Consider the following 23,104-nt stretch of genomic DNA (forward strand, 5'->3'; position numbering starts at 1 on the left):
CACGCGAGCTCACAACACTTGCACAGTTTAAGGGTAAAACATTTACTTACCTGATGAACATGAACAGCTCCAATCACATTTGTACAAGTTAAACGTAGATTTTATTTAATAATTCTTAAATAGATTTTTTTATTCAACTGCATGCTTTATATTTTTTATCGACTTTTATGTATTTTTTACTGGTCACCGATTGATACCAGTCAATAACTATTGATTGATTGACTGGTCTTTGATCAGGATAATTTAAGTTATTAATATTGGTAGTAGTAGTGTCATTATTATTGGTGTCACATTTCGTTAATAATTACCGCATGGACCATCCACATCAAGGTCATGTATGGTTAAATGGTCTTTGATACCCAACTCGGTCGTCAAATTACGCGATGGCCGTCAGTGCTGGTATTTTAAAAGCTGTTGTAAGCTCTTATCGAATTGATACGGAAACGGCATTTGAGCGTCAGAGAAGCTGCATTCCTATCAATAGTGTAAAAACCGTACTGGCGCTGACAAATCACCCTATCTCGTTCCTTGGTCTGAAGGAGTTGTCCAGTAAATATGGCCTTGGAGATTTTGTTGTGAAACTTCATCACATGGCTCCGAAATCAGGAGGGAAGAGGCACAATTTTGCCTTAACTTCGGACGAGCGATGGAATGTGGAGCTTCCGACCATACTGGCTGGAACAGGAAGCGAATTAAACAGTATGTATTGGAATGGTTTGGTATTTGGTATTGATATAAATATATCAGTTAAAAGCCTACTCTGTAGCATTAAACGCCTATAGATACCGATTTATAAGCATTAAAGCATAGAGAAAGCACACTTGTCTCTTCAAGATGTTTTAGACAAAGTATCGTATGTAAATGACAACATCACAAAGACTGTTTCTGAGGTGGAACAACGGCACAGTATAAAGGGAACCACAGCAACCAACGGCGCTGAAGGAACTGTTTCTAATAAAACTTAAGTAACACTTAAACTTATCGAAGAAAGAGGGGTTCAATTAACAACGATTATCTCCAAGACAATAAATTGTGCACATAACCCCACAACAGTTGTGGAGAATCTACACGCATTTTCCCATTTTAAGCATGAGACTCTGACCGCATTGCAGTATTCCCAAGACTTTGGAGTAATTACCAAGGAGTCGTCGACAAAATGGGCAACCAAGTATTTTACTCATGAAAAATCCTACTATCGTGTTCCCCACACCAGCACGGAGTTTGCAAATGTCAACTTTATGCGACCGCTACCTTCAGAGGAGATCAACCCCGATACTGAAAATGCTATAAAAAGAATTTGTGAAGAGTAACGTCCGTTGAGGCAAAGGACAGTTCGGGCCAGGAGCAGGAGCTCCACCACTGGCCGTCTACACGAAGCAACAAGATTCCACCAAAGTAAACTTGTTGACGGGACTAGGGAACAATTTTAACTCTGGAGATCAGCCAGTAGGGCTCAGCAGCGACAAAGGAGCCGTTCAAGCTACTTCGGAAGGTGGGAATGTGACAGATATCACATTTGTTGACGACTGTATCGTTGAAGTAGCAGTTGGGGACATATGCAGACGAATATGACACAGACTCAGAAAACGACTTTCCTGACCGAGAGGATGAAGATTTTACCCCAATTACGGTCTGTAGATCCGGGTGGCCAATTCGCGCCCTTTTGAGCTTGGATTTCTAAGGTACGCTTACAAAAGATATCTATAATAACCTAATTGAAAATTAGACAAAAGAATATTCCTTTCCGATTATTTCATCGGAGTCAATCGCAATCGACGCATTGTGAAACATAAAACCAATACATTGTGCTAGAGGACTTTTCATAAGTTTGTTGTCTTTCTGACGACACCGGCTAAGTGGTTGAAAAGGATTGTTTCGATGTTGCGCACTAGCAAACAGAAGTTTGGGTGCAGAAGAGTTGTAACACCCTTCCAACAAAGACTGAGAGTCACTCGGAAGATCTTGCAGTTATTTCATTCCAGATTTGATAAAAAGAAGTTCCTATTGTATCAATTTTCGACTTAATTTTCGATTTTAAGCTTTATGCCCCTTTTTAACCAAAAAATAGGGTCGGAAAGTAATAATTAACTCCCCAAGTTAATTATTAACAGTCATATAACTGACAAGTGGGAAATGGCCTAAAACCTGACTGAGAACTGATAAATGGCCGAAATTTTAAGTGGCAACTGACATTTGTACCCCCCATCCAGACCCTCTAAGTCGCTTGATCAACATGATAGTTTATAGTACTGGCCTCCATAGTCGAAATGGGTTTAAGTTTTCAGGAAAAGTCACCGTAAACCTCGTTTTTGCAACCAAGAAAGTACTAAAAACGATTAGACAATTACTATGCCACAGCTGGAGAGGTCAGTACCTTGCCTACTTACTTACCTTGACGTGTGCTCGAGCACTCAGCAAGAACGGTTTAACACTTTTAAGTACCCTCTTGTAACCTTCCAAGCCAGGAAACTAACAAAGGCCATCATAAAACAGGTGGAAGCAAGCAATTTTGTGCAGGCAAAGATGTTTAGTTTATGTCCATAGACTTGACTACCACAACAGAGGAAGCTTTCCATCCCATTGGACGGACCTGTCCACCCATTCAGGTATGACGCGACAACTGTCCAATCATACTTTTTAATCACAAGCACGACGCGTACACACACCCATTAGTGCTCAAATCGAGCTGGTGAAAACCAATCACGTTCAAGAATTTTGGAATATTTTTTATTATTTATTTTACAAGTCTTATCAGTTGTTGATTAGAATTCTTATGGATAACTGCAGCATTCATTTATCAGACACGACCTGACGACAATACTAAAAAACACTCATCGACAAATCCACACGTAAACTAAAATCCACCAAGGACTTCAATTATGCCACCAAGACTTAATAGATACCTGACGACTACAAACTAGTATAATTTGATTTGAAATTGCTTTTTAACCAGTATTCCACTTCAAATGGCGCTAGAATGTACTGAGACCGCAATCCGACAATCTACCGACCCTCTACCGCTACCGACAGAGGACATTATGGACTTACTGAACCTTTGCCTTACGTCAACTTACTTTCCGTACGACGGTAAACGCTACAAACAGTTACACGATACAGCTATAGGATCTCCAGTTTCTGTTGTTGTATCAGAGATTTTGATGCAGAACATCGATGTACGTGACCTTTCGAACTGCCGTTGACGATACATTCACTACCGTACGACACAACTAAATCGACGCATTTCACCACAACCTTGACGGACGAAACACTGACATGCAGTTTGCCAGAGAGTTCGAAGAAAATGGTAAACTACCTTTTCTGGAGTGCCTGGTAAGCCGTGACCACAACTCATTACAGACAACAGTTTACAGGAAACTGACACATACCGACAGACGAGTCATCCGACAACGCGACATCACACAAAGCCACAACTATCAGGACTCTAACGTGATGAATGTAACTGGTATGCAACACGACAGACAGCTTATCCAACGAAAACTAGTACCTTGACAGTGTTTTTTCAAAGAACTAAATGCAACGAAGACTTCATTCGACGAATCACTCACCGACGTACTACACTACCGAAACAAACGACACCGCAACTCCTACGACTACAGCGACTAAATCATACATAAAGGCATATCTGAGAACATCTCGCGCATCCTACAACCCTTCAATATCCGCGTCGCCTACAAACCCATCACTACATTACTCCCGTAAAAAAGAACTTTAGATACGCTTGGTAGAGTTTAAACCGATTTTCCTGGATTTTCGTCGAGAATTTACTTTAATTTCATTTTACCATGGTTATGATATCTCCAGATACCAATAGCCTACGAGAAACGATTTTGGTGAATCATACAAATCACACAAAGTGTTGAAACCCTTTGAATGGAGCTCGATAGCTTGTTTTGTTCTTTTTTCAATCTTTTTTACATGATCTTACATATAAGGAGTTGTGTATCCTTGTCTGCGGTTGTAGGAGTTTGCGCGTGTACACTTACATTAAGTATAAAGGACGAGGTGGCCGAGTGGTTAACTTGAGGCGCTGAACTGCTAATCCCATCCTCGTCGTATTCTTTTATATAATTTATATAGCTGGCCAAATAGTCATAGTTTTGTTTGCAGCGTCGTATCTGTTTTAGGATGCTATCTACTACTTAGTTAAGTTGAAACTTAACTGGAACTTGGGGTTTAGTCAATTTTTTTTGTCAAACAGATCTCGCAAGTTTTTTCACTACAGATCATCCAAAAGAAACTTTGCAATGTTTACCTTCCAAGGGTACTAAGTGATTCAGAGCATCTCTAACGGTGTACTAAGTATTAAGTTGGTGTCACAAATATCGCTGAACACGAGTCATAAGATTTCTGATGAGAGCTTGTGACTTCTGCTCCACCTTTACCGGTATGATACCATTCTAATTGCCACGGTGGCTAAAATGTGCAGCTTTAGTCGGCAATTCTTTTTCTTTTTAATTTCGAAAATCATGTAGAAAGCTGTATTGTTTTAATAAGTAAGTCCCTACAGTCAGGTAACATCGCATGTTCCCTGAAATAGCTACGACCAAAATAAGATCAGCGATTTCCCCTGGAAGCCTTCGCATGGGGACAAGCTTCAGTCAAGAGGGATGGGAATTGTAGCATCGGACAACAGGAGTTATCAGCGAGGGTGAAATTCTGAGACTACTTGAGCCCAACGGTTTAAGAGGAAAGTAACTATGGCTGAAGTTCGAAAAAAGAGACTGTGTGTTCACGAAATTTTTTCCTTACAATAACAATGCGTGAAACAACCTTTGTGAACGCGGGAACTGTATATGACAGACAAAAAGCTTGGGCATGACTAAAACGTTGGTGGATAATCATTAGACGCCACTGACGAGGCTCCCGATTTAGATGCGAAAATCAAATTCTGGAGTGGTCTATTGAGCAAAACTAGGAGCATAAGGGAGATGGGGAACGGTTGAAGAAACTAAACGAGAGCGTTGGCTAACTAAGCAAAATAACTTGCGTTGTCTTAAGCCGTTGTCGGCTTACCGAACTTTCGGCTGAAAATTTCTTTAGCTTACACCTCGCGTGGCCCAAAAAATGTCTCAAAAAAAGGAACACGTCGTTTGTTTGAGTATCATTTCCTCAAGACACTACATAAAACAAAATGGTATGAATTCTACTGTCGTTTATCTCAGTTTATACTTTATCAACCTCTTGACAACGTTTTTAACGAAACATGCCGGGAGCCTAGTAAGCATCTCAGTAAGCAAAATGCTTGGATTTCAGCCCGAAAAACTAGATCAACTACAACAGGTCGAGGTTTTAATGCAAATTTTTCGCGTACAAAGTATGCACGACCAAACATGGTTTTTTCCGTGGCTCAACTTTTCTTTTCGACTTTCCCCTCCTTTCAGACGTTGCTTCTGGTAAAGCTTTTGGTAAGACTTCATAAAAACAGCAGAAGTAACTCAGTCAGTAGTTGTCCGGGAAGTTGACATTTGATTTTTTTCAAGTTTATTCAAAGCATTGAAAATTTCTTCCCAGCTACAGGAGGAAAAGTGGAACTCGCAAGTGGGTTTCAATTGCTTGTTGGTTCGGAATCTAAGGTTGGTTTTCGAATAAAATGACATAATAACTGAGTTTTAAAATCAGTGGAGCACTGAAAAAAAGGTTCAGCCTCTTGATGATAAGGTAGTCGTATTGACTAGGTAGTCGTACTGACTCTACGTTGACTTTACTCTATGTGCACGGCTCGTGCAAATGGTAAAGTTCAATTTTCTTTTCTAACAATTATGCAAATCATATCGTTCATGATATATGATCGTGTTCGTAAAACTTCATGAGGAATGTTAATGCCAAAATCAAATCGGTCGTCTTCCATAGGTTTGGTAACACGTTCTTTCCTCTTCTCAAAGTCCAAAACATCTGATAAATCCTTCCTTTTATCTTTGCATGGGTTTTGATCGATCAGCGAAAGGCGCACTTTTTCAAGAAATGGCCAGGATAACAACGAATCAAATTTTCCAGGAACAATCCTGATATAAAGAGACAAGAAACGTTCTTTGTGATATAGTACTAGTTTGATACGCGATTTGTAGCCATTCTCGGACAAATAAAATTTTTCGCTTAGTAAAATGTTTTGGGGGTGAAATCCTCTGTTTGCTCTGTTTAACACGGCTTGGAAGTTGGAGATTTTCCAAACAAAAGGAGCACACTTCCTTGCCATCATTCTGAGCCTTTCTATCTGCTGTGTTTGTTCTTGAACCTTTTTCATCAATTGCTCCATCTCCCTACACTTCTCCTCATCTCTGTCAACTAGCTGTTCAATCTGCTTTGTCTTCTCAACATCTCTGGCAATCAATCGCTCTATCTGCTTTGATTTCTCTAGATCTTCGGTCTTCAGTCGCTCCATCTGCTGTGACGTTTCTTCAAAATTGGCCATCACTTGCTCCATCTTCTGTACCTGACAGTTCAGATGGCTAACGAGCTCCTGAGTGACTTTCAGTTTGCGAACAGCCAAGTTCAAATGTCCTTCAACTTGGGTTTCTGAGTGAGACTTGGCGTTTGGTCTTAGGAACTGCGAGCACAGAAAGAGATATATCAGTCTTTGAACAAGACTAGGAGCTTTGTGAGATTATAATCTCACCAACTTCTGTAATTCTAAACGAATCGTATGGGTCCGAGATTCTGATCACCAATGTTTTTAGAAACCTAATCCTCGATTAAACTTTTTCACACACAAAAAAGATGATAAGGCCAAACGAACTGAAATGCGATCAAATGAAATGAAATGAGATTGAACGAGAAAAGAAAACAAAAGCGATGCAAAAACGGAAAAGCCTTTCCATGAAGTCTGGATTGGTTCTGATCGTATCTCAAACAATTATGCTCTGCCCTGGACATATACCTGTGCCACGTCTCCACCTCTCAGCCTCGTTGATCTCTCAACTTTATAGGATCGTTAGCGCCCTCTTTTAATAACTTTTCTACAAAAATACCGGCCATGCTATACAACAGAACACTCCTCAATGCTAACTACCAGAATTAGAGGTATTTAAAATTGCTCATACCACAGCCGCACATCCTAAGTGCTTGTATTCGCAGTCAACTTCAGTTTTGGGACATTCATCACGAATGTGAACCTCGAGCTATAAACGACAACAAAAACAACAATATAACGTTTTGATCCCATTGTTACGAACAAATGATACAGGCACCCCTCATGTAAAAAGTGAAACACAAACTATGTCTTACTAACATCTGTAATATTTTTAATAATCATATCTCTTTTAACTTTTAAGGGAATCAGACTCTTTTAATTCCTATATGTAACGCTGTTACATACGGAAAATATTCTTTACGTTATCTTGGGCCTTGATTATGGGGAAAACTATCGAAGGATGTTAGAATTGCAGAATAGAAGATTTCTAAATACCTTTAAAAACAGGATTGGTAAGTGCGATATAGTTTCACTGATGAATGATAACTGTAAGGGCTTCTCGCTCTGCTCTTCAAAATTAACATAATTTTATCACTTTTACATAAATCAAATTTTTTAGCGATTTTTCTGACCTATCAGATCATAATCAGATATCTGTAGCCCATTAGATTAGTATAATTAGTAATAGATTTTACATTCTTAGTATCATCATTATTATGATTATTATTACTTTAGCTTTAAAATAACCTAATTTGTTTCTTTCTGATCAGTTTATTTTGTGGCATGTGTCAGCAGATTAGTATGGGTGTTTCCCAGGCTACAAGTCATGAATTATTAACAAAATTTATCAAACAGTTTATCTATCTATCTGTTTATCTACAGGTGACAGCATCACAAGGTGAAAGATCATGCAAGCATAGCTGATAAACCTTTTTTCGGGGAATTTCTCTTAAGCCGCAATTGTTACTGCACTTGACTGGAAACAAGGAACAATGATCAAAATGTTTCTGGAAAAGAAGAGACAATATCAGATTCCATTTTTTGACACAACACTACCTCGAGGGCCGAAAAAGTATTGGCAAGCTAGCAATAATATTAAATTTACGCTGTAAGTGTACATATATTTTTTTAATTCGAAATCTTCAACTCGATCGATTGCACGACGTCGTGAGTTTTAAGCTCGTATAACAAAAAAGGAATTTCTCAAAGGAGTATATTCCAAACGAAGGATTACTAATTTTAAGCGTAACTTACCTGTTTGTTGTTGAAGATAATTAACTCTTGGCAATATTCACAACGTATTATTCTCCACAAACATCGGGATTCCACGTGTGAGCCCATGTCTTTCTTTAGGAGCTTTTCTGTACATTCTGAGTTTGGACACTGCACTTCTATGTATACGCATTCTGCTTGATGATTCTGGAAATCATGAAAAAACAGGACAGGTTGACGTTTTGCAAATTCAAATGGCATTGAAGCCTTATATTAAAGTTTAGGTTTCGGCCCTAATACAAAATTATTGTTCTGCCACAGGTGAAAAAAATAGTTAAAAAATAAATCACTGAACTTTTCTACAATCCATGTCTTATTGGACAGTTTTGCACATTTGAGAAATATTTATTCTCTGAAACTTCCGAGATCTTCAGCATAATTATTAGTGATACTAGGATATGTCTAGAGCTTTTTTCGTCACCCCACCACCTGCCAATGAGGAAGAACGTCAATTTAAGGTTTCCACCTCAATACCGCCGCAGGGGATAGAGCACAAAAAGGAACTAGCTAAAGATCCCGGCATTTCTTTTTTTTTTCTGTCTTTTTAAAACTGAAGTAAAAAGGCTCCTTATCAATCAGTCACTTCGAAAATTTTTTGCAGAAGTGATGTTGAACTTAGAAAGTCTAAGAAACTCTTAGACTGATCCATGATCAAATATTCTGGATTAGAGAATTGCAAATCCTCAGAACCCTTAGCATAATATTCATGAGGGGTATGGGGGAATACCTCTACATATCGAAGTTCGCCTGTCCATGGACATCCACTTTTAGGACACTTCACGAACATGTTCAGGATTTTTCGACCACAAGCAGTATCTTGAAATATCTGTCATATGGAATATTCTAGAATTATTTACAGCTCAACAGTCTTAGGAAACTCGCTATCCCATTTGCTAGCATCCATAAATTCAGATCACGAGCCCCGGTATTCTCCTTTCCACCCCCATCACCCCAACCCTCCTTTGGGGTATAAATGATAAATGGGAACCAAGAAACCGTCATTAAAACTTGACGAACTGTTAGTCAAGAAAGGTTATTTAATTAAAATTTACCCTAGGGATACTTTCCTGATTTAATTCACCAGTTTGCACCTTAAGTGCGAGGCTTGGCGGTAAATTGGATACTCCGCTGTAAACGCGTTTGTGATGCCTGCTCAGATAGCCAATTGTACCTTTGGGTTACTAACCCTATTTTGCGTGACTGCTGACTAACCTTATCGCGTGACAATGGTTGCCCGTCTACTGGACACGATGGCGACGGCGGTCTGACAGACAAAGGAGAAACAAAGAAAGATAATCGGTGGAACGTTTTACTACGTAGACATCACTGATCGGTGTTCCCTTTAGTAACCCTGGGGGGGTGTTATGAAAATTTCGTCCTAAAAGCATGAAAACCACGCAGCAAACACGAAAACTAAGATATTGCCAGTGATAGGAATTCGACGACGAGGACAGAATAACAAAATAATTGACATCACGCCAGCATTCGAATCACGACGTACTTGATAAGTACCAAGTACCAAAGAAACCAATTGCTAACATGATCTAACATGTTGAGAAGGCTGTTATGTTATGATAGAGTGGTAACCAATTACCGAAGGAGTGATTCCACGCAGATGCTACAAAATCTGTGTCCACATTGAACGCTCTGTACAGGATCCTTGATCGGTAAACAACACTTAGGACACCTAAATTCCTCTGGAACATCGCTTGTAAACTCGTAATCGTACCCGCCAAGTTTTGGTTCATTGTCTGTCGCCGCCATTATAGTACTGCTTTTCGAAATGAAGCAGGAAGTGTACTCAATCCTACGTGACACAAAAGTGAAAAATATCATCTCTGTCTTTCCCAGGGTTTCTCGTTAGGGTAAGAAGAGAGATCCTGCACCCGAGGTCATATGTATTGTACGGGGTACATTATAGGAACAATACTCCTCTCAGTATGGGTTTCACCAGAGATGTATGGACTCATCGCTTCCACTACTGTACCATCAGCCTTTTTGTCGACGAACCACTGTTGGGCGATGTTTCATTTTATATAAGAAGGTCGAATTTACTGACGATGTACAGCAGCTTCCGAGCGACGTATGTACATCGTCAAAGGGAAGAGGGAGCTAATTTCACAATTTACAAAATGCTAATGACTCTTTAAAATTTCTGTGTTTTGTAATGGTGAGGTAAAGAGAAAGCAGTCTTTAATCTCATTTCCAAACAGTAATTTGGCCTTTGCGAGGAAATCGGTTTTGACAGGAGCCCATGGGCTCCTGGTTTTGATGAATATCGAATGTCACGATTAAGAGTATCGATTTAAGAGATAATTTTTTTGCTCTAAACTTTTGCAGCTTTCTGAACCGTCTAGATGAAAGGAAAGGCCGCGGACTTCCATAAATCAGGCTTAGCAAGATTGGGAAGATTAAAGTATCTAGCGACAAGTTTGGATGCGTCTTAGTCATTCCTCTCTTAGTCGCGAAGGTGTTCCCGGAATCTCGGTGTCGCTTGATCGTTTTTCTGTTTTGCTGATGTATACCTTACAGCAATCAGTGCAATTGGTGACTTTGGTGGAGGTACAGGCCTAGGGGAAATGATCAGTGATCTCAATGGATCACTTTATCAGTGTTGAAGGAAGGACAAGTTTTGCATCGTGCGCCCGCGCATTTTAATTTTCCGCGCTGATCATTTGTTTGGAGTGCACTTCAGACCAAAGTTGATTATGTTTTAGTCGTGTTTGAATGGATTCAGCAGAGGTTGCGAAAAGATCAAACCAGTCCCGGATCAATTTGAAGTAACTGAATTTGAAGTCTTCTAGAATGATAGATTCCACTGCGTGAAAGTGAGGGTGAGTGGAATTCGATCATTCTTTTCTTTCTGTGACGTCTGTGGTGCTGAATGTCGATCAATTTTTTGGGTTCAGCAATGGCCTACTTAAACAACAGAAGCAAGATAACCATATTTTTCAAAAATGTACCATTTTTCATGAAACGTGACTATCCTGCTTCTGTCTGGAATCGATGGTGAAGACTGAAATGCGTTTGTCTTCAATATGGTAAGAACTAGTCACAATGGTATTGTATTAATTTCACCAAATTAACAAATACGTGCAAATCTACGAGATCCCGTGCTACACCTTGCTAGCCATTACAAAAATTGCATTATTTTTAACATATGCCCCGTTTCGCAAAACGCCTTGAGAAACAAACTCGGGACAGCCAATTCCTTCACCTCTTCCGCTTAAAGGTCGAGGACATTCTTGTTTGCTCAAGTCAATAACAGTCGATATGTTTTTTTTCTTATCCTGACTCCGGTTTTGATCGATAATTGTCAGCCGTATTTTCTCCCTGCACGGCCACGATAGTAAGGAATCAAATTCACCAGGAACAACTTTAACAAAGAGCGACAACCAAAGTCCCTTATATGAATTATCTGCAACAAGATCTGACGCAGCTGCACCTCCGTTTGGCATCATTTTGATTTGATATCGATACCCGTTTTTAATCAAATAAAAGGGTTCACTTAGAATGACTTCTTGTTTCCCAGAACATGCTCGCTCGTAAACAGCTTGAAAATTAGTTATTGTCCAAACAAAGAGAGAGCATTCAGTTGCTCCCTTCCGCTTTGCTATTGGTTGAGAGCGATCACTGTCCTTTGACACGCCCTTTTCTAGTCCTTCTATCTTCTTTGACCGATCCTTCACCATACCAACCAGAGCACGAACTCGATGGCGCGTGGCTTCGAGACCAAGAAGAGCTATGTTGAGATGAAATTCAACGTTGGATTCCAAGTGCGACTTGGTATTTGATCGTGGGAACTGCAAAAAAGAAAGAATAATGGGCTAACTTTTAACTCTCAGAAATGATAAACACGTAGATTTTCTGTACAATATCAAAAGTTTAATAAAGAAGCGATGAGGTTATGAAAACTTATCAGTTGGAAAGTGCATTATCTGAAAAAATATGATGATACAAACATACCTTTGCTTCACATCCTAAATTCTTGAATTCACAATAAACCTCAGTATTAGGACATTCGTCACGAATGTGAACCTCCAACTGGAAATAAAACAGATATTAGCAAAGGAATGAAATGTGATTATGTTAATTTGGGCAATACAATCTCAGGTCATAGACATCCAAATCCGTGTCAGTTACCTAGAAAAGGTATCTTCGGAACAGCTACCACTTTCATAATGTTTCCCTTAGGGATGGCAATATCAATTCATTTTTGTCACATCGAAAAAATAGATTGCCCAGTGGTGGATGGAAGGGTAAGTGTCGCAAATGTACTTGATCATTTGTAAATTGATATAACTTCTTAGGTTTATTTCAGGGTTAGTGTATAACGCACTCGGTATCTTCACCACTGGTTGAATCAACACAAATTTCAGCCGTTTGGTAGAATGAAAAACGTGGTCGTTTAAGTTTGAAATCGTTCTCAATTCCCTAGAGAGCCGACTGAGTTTTTTCAGATTTTAAGTAATAGTTCTGATGGAAATTATAGTGGACTTCGAATCTAGCGCTTAAAGGTGGAACCCAAATCGAGAAAATCGTGATGTGATCGAATGGGCAAGAAAGTTTACACTGGCAATGCCTGTCTCCGGCTAGTAAAACAAGGTACCGGCGTAGCTTCTCAAGCATGACTTCCACAAAAATAAACCTCATTCTATCCAATTAAAAACTAACTTTGTCGATCCTCAGGCCTTCGTGTATGAGGTGTGCTATAAAATCTGCATCATAATTATCTTCCTTCTCCTGAAGAACGAAAGGAGCAAACCTTATCTCGTGGGATATCAGTTAATCCGCACTTGTTGGTACATTGAACAGGAACCCTCTGGCAAACATCAAAATGTTCCTGGTACAGGACAAAAACCACAATGATATATAGATTTACAAATAGGCTACCCTGCGTCCACTTAGTAAAACGGAACAAAATAGCTGAAACGGCGCCATTGTAAAGGAGGAGTGAAAAAGCGAGGGAGGTTTGGGGTGGGTACCCGACCCGACCCAAGCCTCCCTTATTTTTTCACCCCTCCGCTGCTAAATGTTCACCATCGCGCTTTGTTCTACTAACTGAAGGCTTAGAACCGGTTACAGATAGCCGTGAAAAACTGAGGCAAAATGCAAAATAATGCGAGATTGAAAGTACTTCTCAGTCAACACCTGCTGTACAAACAAACTCGAAGAGATTTGAGAAAAAGCAAAATTTTCAACCATGATCTTTGCAAGATGTTTATAATATTCCACTATGCTAAAGAGGAAAACTGACTTAATGATATTGGTTAGAGTCGTGTTAGCCTTTATTTACAGCAAATTCTTTTCAGAGGAGCAGAACCTCATTCGGGTACTTTAAACCTAGCAGCGTTTATCGACGGATTTTCAGGATTCAAATAGGATAATCAAGTTCAATTTTCTAATGTTGGGTTTTACTGACATACCTGCCTCTGATTCTTAATAAATGTTTCTCCGCAATACTTGCAATCTATTTTCCTCCATGAACAATCAAATGCTGCGTGTGTTGTCATGTCTTGTTTCGTCAAATGTTCCGTGCATCCTGAGTTTGGACACTGTAGGACTTTCAGCAGGCACTCGGAGTGATGTTTCTGCAGCAAATTAAAGTAACCCTTGCGCTGAGTCACTCAACGTAAACTTGAGCTTGAAAATTAGTAAAGTATTCGGCAATATCATACAGCATTCTATGAAAATATACCCTCTTGAACTTTGAGGCTTCTTGGCTGCCAAACTACGCAGAGCACAAAAGAGGAGTGGGGGGGGGGAGGGATAGGCTTACTAAAACTTCACTCTGTTTGGAGTTTCATTTAGTGACAGAGGAAAAAAGCAAAGGTTTCAGTGTAAAGCTTACCGCCATTCAGTATAAAACAAATAGAAGCTTTCATAATTTTGTACCAAGGCAGCATCTCATTAGCCCGCTTGTTGAGCCCCTCAAACGGCTTACAGTGCAGATAAGATGCAAAGATTTCCTCCATTCACTGAAACGTTATCAAAAATAAATAACACGCAATTTTACCCCCACTGCCCGCTGGTCTCCTATCCAAGGACATCCAACGTTGGAACACTTCACAGAACGAGTCGGTAATTTCTGTTGATGAGCGGCAGCTGGTATAATCTAAGAGTCAATGAAAAACAATATATGACGAGGCAGGCTAACAACACTAAAAAACAAATCCAGTCAAGAAGCATTATGTCTAAACAGCGTTTTTCTCTCTTTTCAGTTTTCAGTTTACTACTCATTGTCTTATTTTGCCATCTCGTAACTCGTGGGTGTTGATGAATTTCAACAACAGTGTTTCCTGTCAATGATAAAATACAATTTAAAGACCACAATCACGTAAAAAAAAAAAAAGAATTAAAAAAATAGAAAAAAATTACAAAGGTTGCGCTTTTAGGTATTAAAATTCAAATCCACACAATAGTAATCCCACTGCTGAAACAAGAACCAAATGCATGAATTCCTTTCGGTCACATTAGGATGGAAGGCAAGGCGGAAACTTTTAAAACCATAACTATTTGTTAAACCTAGAAATAATTGAACTAAAGGAGTTGGCATGACAACGTGACTTTCCTTCAAAACGTGACTAGATAAATACCTTCTCACTTGACAAGGGCTGGCGATCAGCTGGGCATGTCGGCAACGGCTGTCTGAACAAATAAAATTTACATATCACATGTAAATATTTATTCAACCGTTGTATTGTTTCATTTAATAGAAGACAAATGCTTCGATATCGCTCTTCTGTTTCGTGCTGATCGTGTTAAGAGAAACCCTTTATATACTATACACAACACGAAGTGCTGAAAGGCTCACAAAAATAAAACACAGGCTTTACAAATAGCGACCTGTTGATCATTTACATGCGACATACTTATGCGATACAAATTGTTATTCTATTCATAGTTTGCATTTTTAAGCTCTGACGATTTCTCGAACTGACACGTAATATCAAGTTAATCAAATTCTCCTCCTAAACCACAAAATTACCAGGTTTTTCAGGCGAATCGTAGGCAAATATCGCCCATCTCAGCTATTCCTTTGATCATACTGGTTATACGGGTGGCAAAATCGTTTGATTATTTATGGCGTTCACTGCGCCTACCTCAATAAGGATTCCATTCAGGTTTTACAAAATCTATGTTCACATTCTACATTCTGTAACATATCTTTCATTCTCAAGTGACACACAGTACATTTTCCGTCCATAAAAGCTCTGTTTGAGAACTGGTATTCATACCCGCAGAAATTTGCTGTGATTTCGCACCCACTCACTGGTGTCCCTCTCGTTTTCTTCTTTCGGACCGGAAGTCTTCGAACATGCGTGATCAAACGTTCCATTCGATACTTCTGTTACTCCACGCCAATCAACATCTAGAAAACAAGATATCGCGTGACTTGTTAAGCATTTAGCCCTTATTTTCGAATGGAAGCTAACGATTCTAGAAAAGAGAAGGTTATCTTGGCGAAGTACGAGTCTCCAAAGCCTTGATGAATTAAATTGATTCAGTCTAACATCAACATATATGAAAATCGTCGTCGTGCATGCCCTTTTCAAACGGTGAGCGAAATTAGATGCAATTATAATAATCATCATGAAAAATGTATTACCTGCAGTAAAAGACTTTAACAAAAAATCTGCGAGGAAAAGCCAGACCTGGTGAGCGTGAATTTAACCAGCGACCAGCTTGTATGTAAGGTCATGTAATCCCGAAGGCGATGAAATATTGGGCTGTGGACTCCGGTCACGCAAGGAACCGTCACTCAAAAGGCCTTTCAGTATTGCAGCTCAGCTCTTCACCATCGCCCTTAGAAGTAGTCGGCTGTGAAATTTTCTTCCCTTCCTTTTAGTAGGACCGTCGGCAAGTTTCCCATAGAACTATTTAGTATTCTTAAGCAAACCCCTAATCGCAGACGAAGGAAATGCATCGTTTTTTTTTTTTGTTTTTTTTTGTTTTTTTTTTTTGTTTTTTTCCAAAGAACTGTATTGGTAATGAAGTATGGGGTCATACGGAAATATTGCCTGAAAATTTCCGTTTCTGCGGTGAAGTACTTTTATAATAGCAACTCCCTATTGCCAGACGCTTTGTAACTTTGCAAAGCAAACCAGGAATATCTTTGTTCGCCATTATTTTGCGAGCGGGAACATACACAATTACATAATATGTAGTGTGGAAGAACTGCGGAAATATCGACTCCATAAATACTGCTCGGGTGCAGTGTGTTTAAGAAGGTTATTTTTTGCGAAATTTGATCTTTGCTATTGTGAGATTTTTCTCTTTGATTAACCTCTGTAAATAATTTATTCATCTCCAAGTTTAGCTTGCCCACAAAGGCTTAAGCGTTCGTTTTGATTTCCGGACCCACTCTTCCCCTAGCCCCATTCAAACCCGGGTTGGCTGTCTTCATTCTTCAAGGAAAAGCGACGAACACTGAGGATCGGAAGAATTTTTAGCACTCTACTGTTCAGGCGGTGATTCTTATCGTGGTGTTTGTGCTACTGAAGCAGGTCAATAAGAAAAAGAAAAAACTTTGCAGCAAGAATCAGGGTTGTGGGATTGTCTAGATATTAAAAAATTATGCCATGTTTCCTGTTGGGTGTGGGAGGAGGTTGGGAGAAGAACTCTCCTCTATACTTATAGGAATATGCTTTTCTCACTATGGGATTAACTGGCTTTTAACTGGTTTTAATTTGAGAACAGAATAGCTAGATTTTAACCACTATGCTATCAAAAAATTCATGATTAGTATAATATTATTTTATGGGGACCAGTGTCCAGAGCATGTAAATTTGTTTGTCTTTTGAAGTCTGTATGAAAAATAAAGAATTTGAGAGAATGTGCCAAAATATATCTTTTGATCAGAATTTTGAATGAATTCAATTTCAACAATTTCCAACCTCAGCAACAATGCCTGAGGCTGAAAATGTTAACAGGTATATTATTTATAAACCTACAAGGAAGTACAATGAATTTGCAAACAAGGTAAAATGTTCAGCCACTTCTGAAATGCATATGATTTTTGAGGCCTGGCTTGTTCACAGGTGAGGAGAATTCATCATCTTTCAGTCCAAACTGGATTAGGATGAGGAGAAGTATTGCAATTAATGCAGCTGACTTCCTGCTAAGATTTCTGAGCTTTAAAGAAATGTTTTGTTGGAGATAAGGTCTTTGCAACCAGTTGAATTCAGGTCTTGATCAGACCAGAAATCAGCTGTGTAAAAGTGGACAACAATTAAGTTTATTTCTTCGATCTGGTACAAACTATTACTGGCTGCTTAAAAACACACTTTACCCTAAAGTCCTTGCAATTTCAAACTATGATACTTTGAACAGTTCAACTAAATGACCACTGAGGTATTATATAACTTGATTTTTTGCATGATGGTGCACAGATGTTTATCTTTTATGGCTCTGATTAATGCACATCTAGCTGTGCCTTTTTTTTTTTTTTTTTTTACTTTTTTGTTAGTTTCACCTCATTACAAATATGCCATTGTTTAATTTTTTTCTTTCTAAAGCTTGGTACAATTAAGTCACAATAATGAAGTTTAAACAAAACCTTGTCAGGGGTATAGAAAGGGTAATTTGGAAAGAAATATGTTAACAAAAACAATAAGGCATTTTACGGTTGTGAACTTATGGTTGCCAAGCTTTTGATTTGCAGTAAGGCTGAAGGTGACCATATTGTGATAGAGACCAATATCTTGTTAGCATGATATCAAAGTAACTTACATTTGAGAAGCTGGAACATGTGTATCATTGAAACAAGGTCAAACTTATAGCCTCACTCCTCTTCAAAGGTTTGGCAACCAAGCAGGCAAGTGTAAAATGGACTATTCAGACACAATGCAGCTTCAGCAATTAATCTTAAACAGTATGATTCCCCCTATCTTTATTACTATGTAACTCAGGGTTCTAACTCTTAAAAGATTGAAACATGTCTCAATTAAGGCCATTTTACAGTTGTGTACTTAGCTGCCAAGCCTTTGATTTGGAGCGAGGCTGAAGGTGATCTTGATGTGATAAAGACCAGTATCTAGTAATTTGCATTTGAAAAGCAGCAAGGTTTGCATCATAACAAAGTCAACCAGTCACACAACTGTAAAATGGACTACTATTAATCTTCCTTTATCAAATTGTTCAGGCTTTAAATTGAATAACAGCATGGTTGTTTCAATTCATGAGCACTGTCCCATGCACCCATCTTATGATCCCAACCACCTGCAACAAAACTCTTTGTTCAATCTGTTTTTGCTAAAGGAGACTTCACTTTTGAGACCCCCTCTTAATTCATAACCCCTCCCTCTTCCCTAAAGTTTTTTAATGTTTGGGTAGGGCATGTTGGGAGCTGCAAACTTGATTATTGGTTATCATTAGATTATTATTGAACATGGAATTATATTAATTAGAAAATCACAAACCAAGTAGCACACAGTGAGGCACTCACGTCACCTTGTAAATGTGCGGCTGTGACTAAAAGTGGGACGTGGAACTCTTAGACGTGGGACTCGGAGACGTGGGACTCGGGGACGTGGGACCCGGGGACTTGGGACTCGGAGACGTGGGACTCGGAGACGTGGGACTCGGAGACGTGGGACTCGGAGACGTGGGACTCGGGGACTCGGGGACTCGGGAACGCGTGGGGACTCGAGGACGTGATAAACAAACAATACCTGATGTTTGCGCTGAATTTGTAGAGTACAATTTTCGGTGGTCTCGAGAAAGCTATTATATATGCTGGAGAGCTTGTTAGTTGTAGCCGATGCTTTTCAACGTCCATGGTTCGGCCAGACATGTTTGCTTGCCTATTTCTCCGTGAGAACTCTGGGAACAGAATAGTTTCAACGCAGGGGGTCTTGAAACTGTTAAAAAAATCGAGTCCCAGTCCCCACGTCCCCGTCCCACTTCTATTTTTCAGAGAAAAAGTTCAACCAAGCAAAGGTACAGTTGAAGTGCTCTATTGCAACTAACCCTCTACCATGAAAAAAGATCCAGGGCCTTTGGCCTTGGAAATCACCTATCAAGTTATACTGAGAGACAGGCGACATAAATAGTACACAAACACTTTGTAAACATTACGTGCTTATCAGGTTAACCCTTTAACTCCCAGATCAAATTTGTCGTTCTCCATACTGTCAACCATAAAATTCTTGTAATATTAGTTCCCAAATTATTCCCAAATTGATATTTTTCTTTATTCTCCCCACTTATCTGGTTGACATTGTATTGATATAGTAAGGAGAAACTCTGTCTTGCTCACTCATGGGAGTTAAAGGGCTAAAAACTGTTCCACTCGTAGGTTTGTAAGATTTCATATAAATGATGATGATGTGTTATATGTATTAGGTCAGTGAGTACTAAATGATGTAATATAAAAAGCAATTGTTGTAATAACTTTGATTATAACTGCTACAATGATCCGTAACATGGAAATAATGGAAAATTTGTAAAAAATTGTGAAAACGTTTACAGGCCAGACACTACTATAATATTTGAAAAAAAGAAAATATCATAAACTCCCCTTAAGACATTGCTATTTGCACCAAAATGAACCGTTATTTTATTCTCTGTATTCTAAACTACGTATAAAGGTTAAAAACTTTACATCTACTAAGTTTTATCGTTGCAAGTTTGCTATTGGAGTGGATTGTGGGTCATTATCAAGTACACACAAGTGTGTATTCAATTGAGTAGTTCCGTAATCACTTGCCAATTAACATTTGATAAATACCTCACCCCCTCTCCCTCTCCCTCTCCCCTCCCCCCCCCCCTTACCAAAAAAAGGGGACTTCGAGGTACGTACTGCACCTTGCAGACCAAGTTTTTTCGCTTGGATTTACGGCACACACCACTAAAAAGAGGTTAATAAGTAATTTATAATATCTCAGTCTGGGTTCCAATAGAGGGAGAAGATTTCAATTCTTTCAAACTTTTGTATTTTTGTATTTGGCAGGCCGTATAGTGAAATAACGCCTCCGCACGTACTAAATGAGCGACATACTTGGTGAAAATACCTAGTGAAAAACATACCTGGTGAACGGGCCGACCCTTAGCCGGTAAACAATATATTTATTTATTTTTTATCTTAACGAAATTCTTTCCGAAAGGACCCGAATGATTTAGGGCTGTAAATACGACAAGATCTTCCATAAACAGAACGGTTTTTGAGCGAGTAAATGGTAGTTAAAATAGAGGTGATACAAATTACAGAGAGATGCTTCACCGAAACATTTTCATTTGCGTAATGATAAAAGTGATTTAAAAGGCTTCCAAACAAACTTTGAAACATTATTTTCACAAGTACCTGTCTCCATCTGACACCTGTCGATAAGAGAGCGCGTAAGGAAAAAAAACGCATGTACACGTTTGAAAAACAACGAAACTAGTTCAGCAAGGACTGTCACGACAATGTTTTCTTCAAAAACAGTCTAAGATCTAACGGAAAGTATTATTCATTCTCATCGACGATTAATTCATGTAAGAAGATTTACCTCTGTTCATTAAGTAAACGGCGAGGAAAGTAATTGTAAGTAAATGCAAATTTTTTCTTTTGAATTCGAAGTTGTGAGAGTTTGCTCGTTTGTTTGCTGCAATGGCGTGTGTAAATCTGGTCTTTCTCCTGCAAAAACTAAATTCGAATGATACACTCCGACGAGACTCAAGAAGATTTAATGCGGCCTTTTTTCATTGAATTCCTCCAGTTTTTGTTGTGCAATTTACGGTAAAAATGTCCAAATTTATGATTCCCTCCCCCACCCCCTTTGGCCGGAAAGCAACCATTTCAGAGTTTTCGAAGATATTGGTGCATATTTAAACTGAAAATTTTGATGATCCTTTTTTCTTCTTCAATACACCAAGGTTCAAAGGAATGGGCTACACCAACATTTACAAGCCAATGTCGAAGCCCATTTTGAACTTAGCTTGTGCGAGGTTACAAATACCTGAGAATGAACCATTATCAGAAAAGACGAACTGAAGGGTTTAGTTACAATAAAAACAAACCTGAGAGAACTCGATGCTGCGATGAATGGTGTTTTGCAAAGAATAGGCAATACCGAGGAATCAATCAAAACGGTGAAATTCTAGCTGTGAAGCAAAATAAACAAACAGTTGTCACCCTTTGAGGCGCGATTAACTGTCATCGAACGGGAAGGGGAACTGCGTGATGAAATGATAGAAAATTATCGTAGAATCCAACAAAATTTACAAGGCGAAATCGAAGCAATAAGACGAAAGATACAAGAGCTACCAATCACAAGGCCAGAAAGCACTGGCAAGAGGCTGCAAGCTGGTGCCCTTGGAATGAGCGCCTTTCAGCTTCCAACATTGGTGGGCCCTTCGGCGCCCTCTCTCCCAAGACCAACAAGCCTTCCCCGAAGTCAGAGGAGAATTTCTGGAGTCGCCCAGCTTGCAGATATGACGGACGGTAAACGCTGCGCCTTTTCTGCTGACGAAACACGAATTCTATCTCGAGAGGTCTCAAATAATGTGCACGTCGGCAATAAGTTTGTCTGGAAATTTACCCAAGTTGATGACTGCCTTCAGAAAGCTAAGGACGGATCAAATACTCATCACTATATATAGTGAACCATTCCACACTGGTCCATACGGTTACAAAATGCGCTTGGAATTGCATCCCAATGGACGCAATGACGGATTGAACACTCATCTGTCGATTTTTGTGCGTTTAATGAAAAGTGAATACGATGGAATTTTGCCCTGGCCTTTTGACAAGAAAGTTACAATTACTCTTATTGATCAGCAACCTTGTCCAAAACTGAGGCGAAATATTCATATGTGTAGTTATCCAAGGAACGATGGGCACTTTAGTCCTTGCTACTCCAGGCCGGTAGAGGAAAGAGCTCAGAATATCGCTTTCGGATTTTGCAAATTTGTTACGCAGGAGCAGCTTAAAACTAGACATTACATCGTAAGCGACACGCTATTTTTCGGTGTGGAAGTAGACACTCTAACCTTTATGGCGATAGTTATTCCTGTCTTAGAGAAGGAAACTGGACTATGTGGAAAGAACTGAGACAAAACTGAATAAATAATCATATCTGCTGATATCAGGGTGATAAAACATGTCAGATAAAGAAAATGATCATTCACTTTTTATACCACAGAAGATCGTTTTTATGTGGTGATTGAAGAGTTTGTGACTTACAATTACGCGATTATGAACACTCTTAAAGTGATAGAAAAAAAAAGACAAAGGAAATAGGTTTTTTTTCAGTTACTTAATTTTACTTGAATTCAGTTGATTTTCACTTAGCTGTGTCTCTTGAATGTCTTGTCCGTTTCACAATGTTAATACGATAAAGGGTGTTGAAGTTTGTTCTTCAGTGTTATAACAGTTGTCATTATGAATATTACAGAACTGTACATAGTACGTATCATCAGACAAGTCAATCCACTTCCCAAGTTTATGTTTCGATTCATTAGGCAATAAACTCCCCCAATACCAACATTGCGAAGCGATCGTTACAAACACTAAAAAACGGTACTTTAGTTCCTCAATAAAAAAGGAGTGTCAGGAAAACGAAGAAAATTTGGCCGAAAAAGCATTTTGGCACTTGTTGTTGATTTTCATGAGAGTAAAAGGATTCGCGAAGAATCAGCGACTTGATCACATCGTAACTGAATTATCTATTGTTCTCTTTCCTGATATCTATGTCATTAAAGCAATCGAACATACTTTCCCGGGTTTAGAAACGAAATATACCTAGTCTGGATGCTGCGAGAACGCATGAAAATCTTGTAAATCATTCGCTTCACGGCTCATGATTTACAAGCTTTTTAAGTGTTTTCCATCAGTTTTTTCACGTCATGAAACCTGGAAAAATTTGCTCTATGGCTGAAACGCGCCCTCTCATTAGTGGGTGGTGTTGTTAGATTTAAGTA

At 39.0% G+C, this 23,104-nt stretch overlaps 2 protein-coding genes and 1 pseudogene across 5 annotated transcripts; 1 reads left to right on the forward strand and 2 right to left on the reverse strand.

Moving 5' to 3' along the window:
- Positions 1–5,154: 5,154 nt before the first annotated feature.
- Positions 5,155–10,044, reverse strand: LOC113665766 (TNF receptor-associated factor 6). Of its 3 annotated transcripts, XM_089213042.1 has the most exons (8): positions 9,795–10,039; positions 9,413–9,464; positions 8,928–9,026; positions 8,183–8,347; positions 7,858–7,935; positions 7,424–7,492; positions 7,059–7,136; positions 5,155–6,565 (listed from the first exon to the last, which is right to left on the reverse strand). In XM_089213042.1, the coding sequence occupies exons 1-8, from the start codon at positions 10,034–10,036 to the stop codon at positions 5,759–5,761; spliced, it is 1,590 nt and encodes a 529-aa protein (XP_089069168.1). In that variant the 5' UTR covers positions 10,037–10,039; the 3' UTR covers positions 5,155–5,758. The 3 variants fall into 3 exon arrangements, with proteins under 3 accessions (XP_089069168.1, XP_027037290.2, XP_089069169.1); XM_027181489.2 differs by lacking the exon at positions 7,424–7,492 and having other exon boundaries at positions 9,795–10,044; XM_089213043.1 differs by lacking the exon at positions 8,928–9,026 and having other exon boundaries at positions 9,795–10,036.
- Positions 10,045–11,237: 1,193 nt separating this feature from the next.
- On the reverse strand, positions 11,238–15,945 carry LOC113665769 (TNF receptor-associated factor 4). 2 transcript variants are annotated; one of them, XM_089213048.1, is made up of 8 exons: positions 15,810–15,945; positions 15,439–15,572; positions 14,797–14,848; positions 14,217–14,315; positions 13,627–13,791; positions 12,966–13,043; positions 12,167–12,244; positions 11,238–12,003 (listed from the first exon to the last, which is right to left on the reverse strand). In XM_089213048.1, the coding sequence occupies exons 2-8, from the start codon at positions 15,537–15,539 to the stop codon at positions 11,317–11,319; spliced, it is 1,260 nt and encodes a 419-aa protein (XP_089069174.1). In that variant the 5' UTR covers positions 15,540–15,572; positions 15,810–15,945; the 3' UTR covers positions 11,238–11,316. The 2 variants fall into 2 exon arrangements, with proteins under 2 accessions (XP_089069174.1, XP_089069175.1); XM_089213049.1 differs by lacking the exon at positions 15,810–15,945 and having other exon boundaries at positions 15,304–15,520.
- A 1,162-nt stretch (positions 15,946–17,107) lies between these two features.
- On the forward strand, positions 17,108–22,235 carry LOC113665767 (TNF receptor-associated factor 3-like; annotated as a pseudogene).
- The last annotated feature ends 869 nt before the right edge of the window (positions 22,236–23,104 follow it).

Source organism: Pocillopora damicornis, chromosome 7, assembly GCF_964200805.1.
Source record: "Pocillopora damicornis chromosome 7, jaPocDami1.2, whole genome shotgun sequence".
In the NCBI taxonomy this organism is placed as follows: Eukaryota; Metazoa; Cnidaria; class Anthozoa; order Scleractinia; family Pocilloporidae; genus Pocillopora; species Pocillopora damicornis.

Bases quoted from the DNA above. Each gene is read 5' to 3' on its own strand.
- LOC113665766 (XM_089213042.1), bottom strand. From the start codon at position 10,036: ATGATATTTTTCACTTTTGTGTCACGTAGGATTGAGTACACTTCCTGC. The intron at 9,027-9,412 runs GTTAGTCAGCAG...TCCATATGACAG, and splicing joins AACCATTGTCACGCGATAAG to ATATTTCAAGATACTGCTTG. The intron at 6,566-7,058 runs GTATGAGCAATT...CTGTGCTCGCAG, and splicing joins ACTTAGGATGTGCGGCTGTG to TTCCTAAGACCAAACGCCAA.
- LOC113665769 (XM_089213048.1), bottom strand. From the start codon at position 15,539: ATGGAACGTTTGATCACGCATGTTCGAAGACTTCCGGTCCGAAAGAAG. The intron at 13,792-14,216 runs GTAAAATTGCGT...AATTTGCTGCAG, and splicing joins GAGACCAGCGGGCAGTGGGG to AAACATCACTCCGAGTGCCT. The intron at 12,004-12,166 runs GTATGTTTGTAT...TCTTTTTTGCAG, and splicing joins ATTTAGGATGTGAAGCAAAG to TTCCCACGATCAAATACCAA.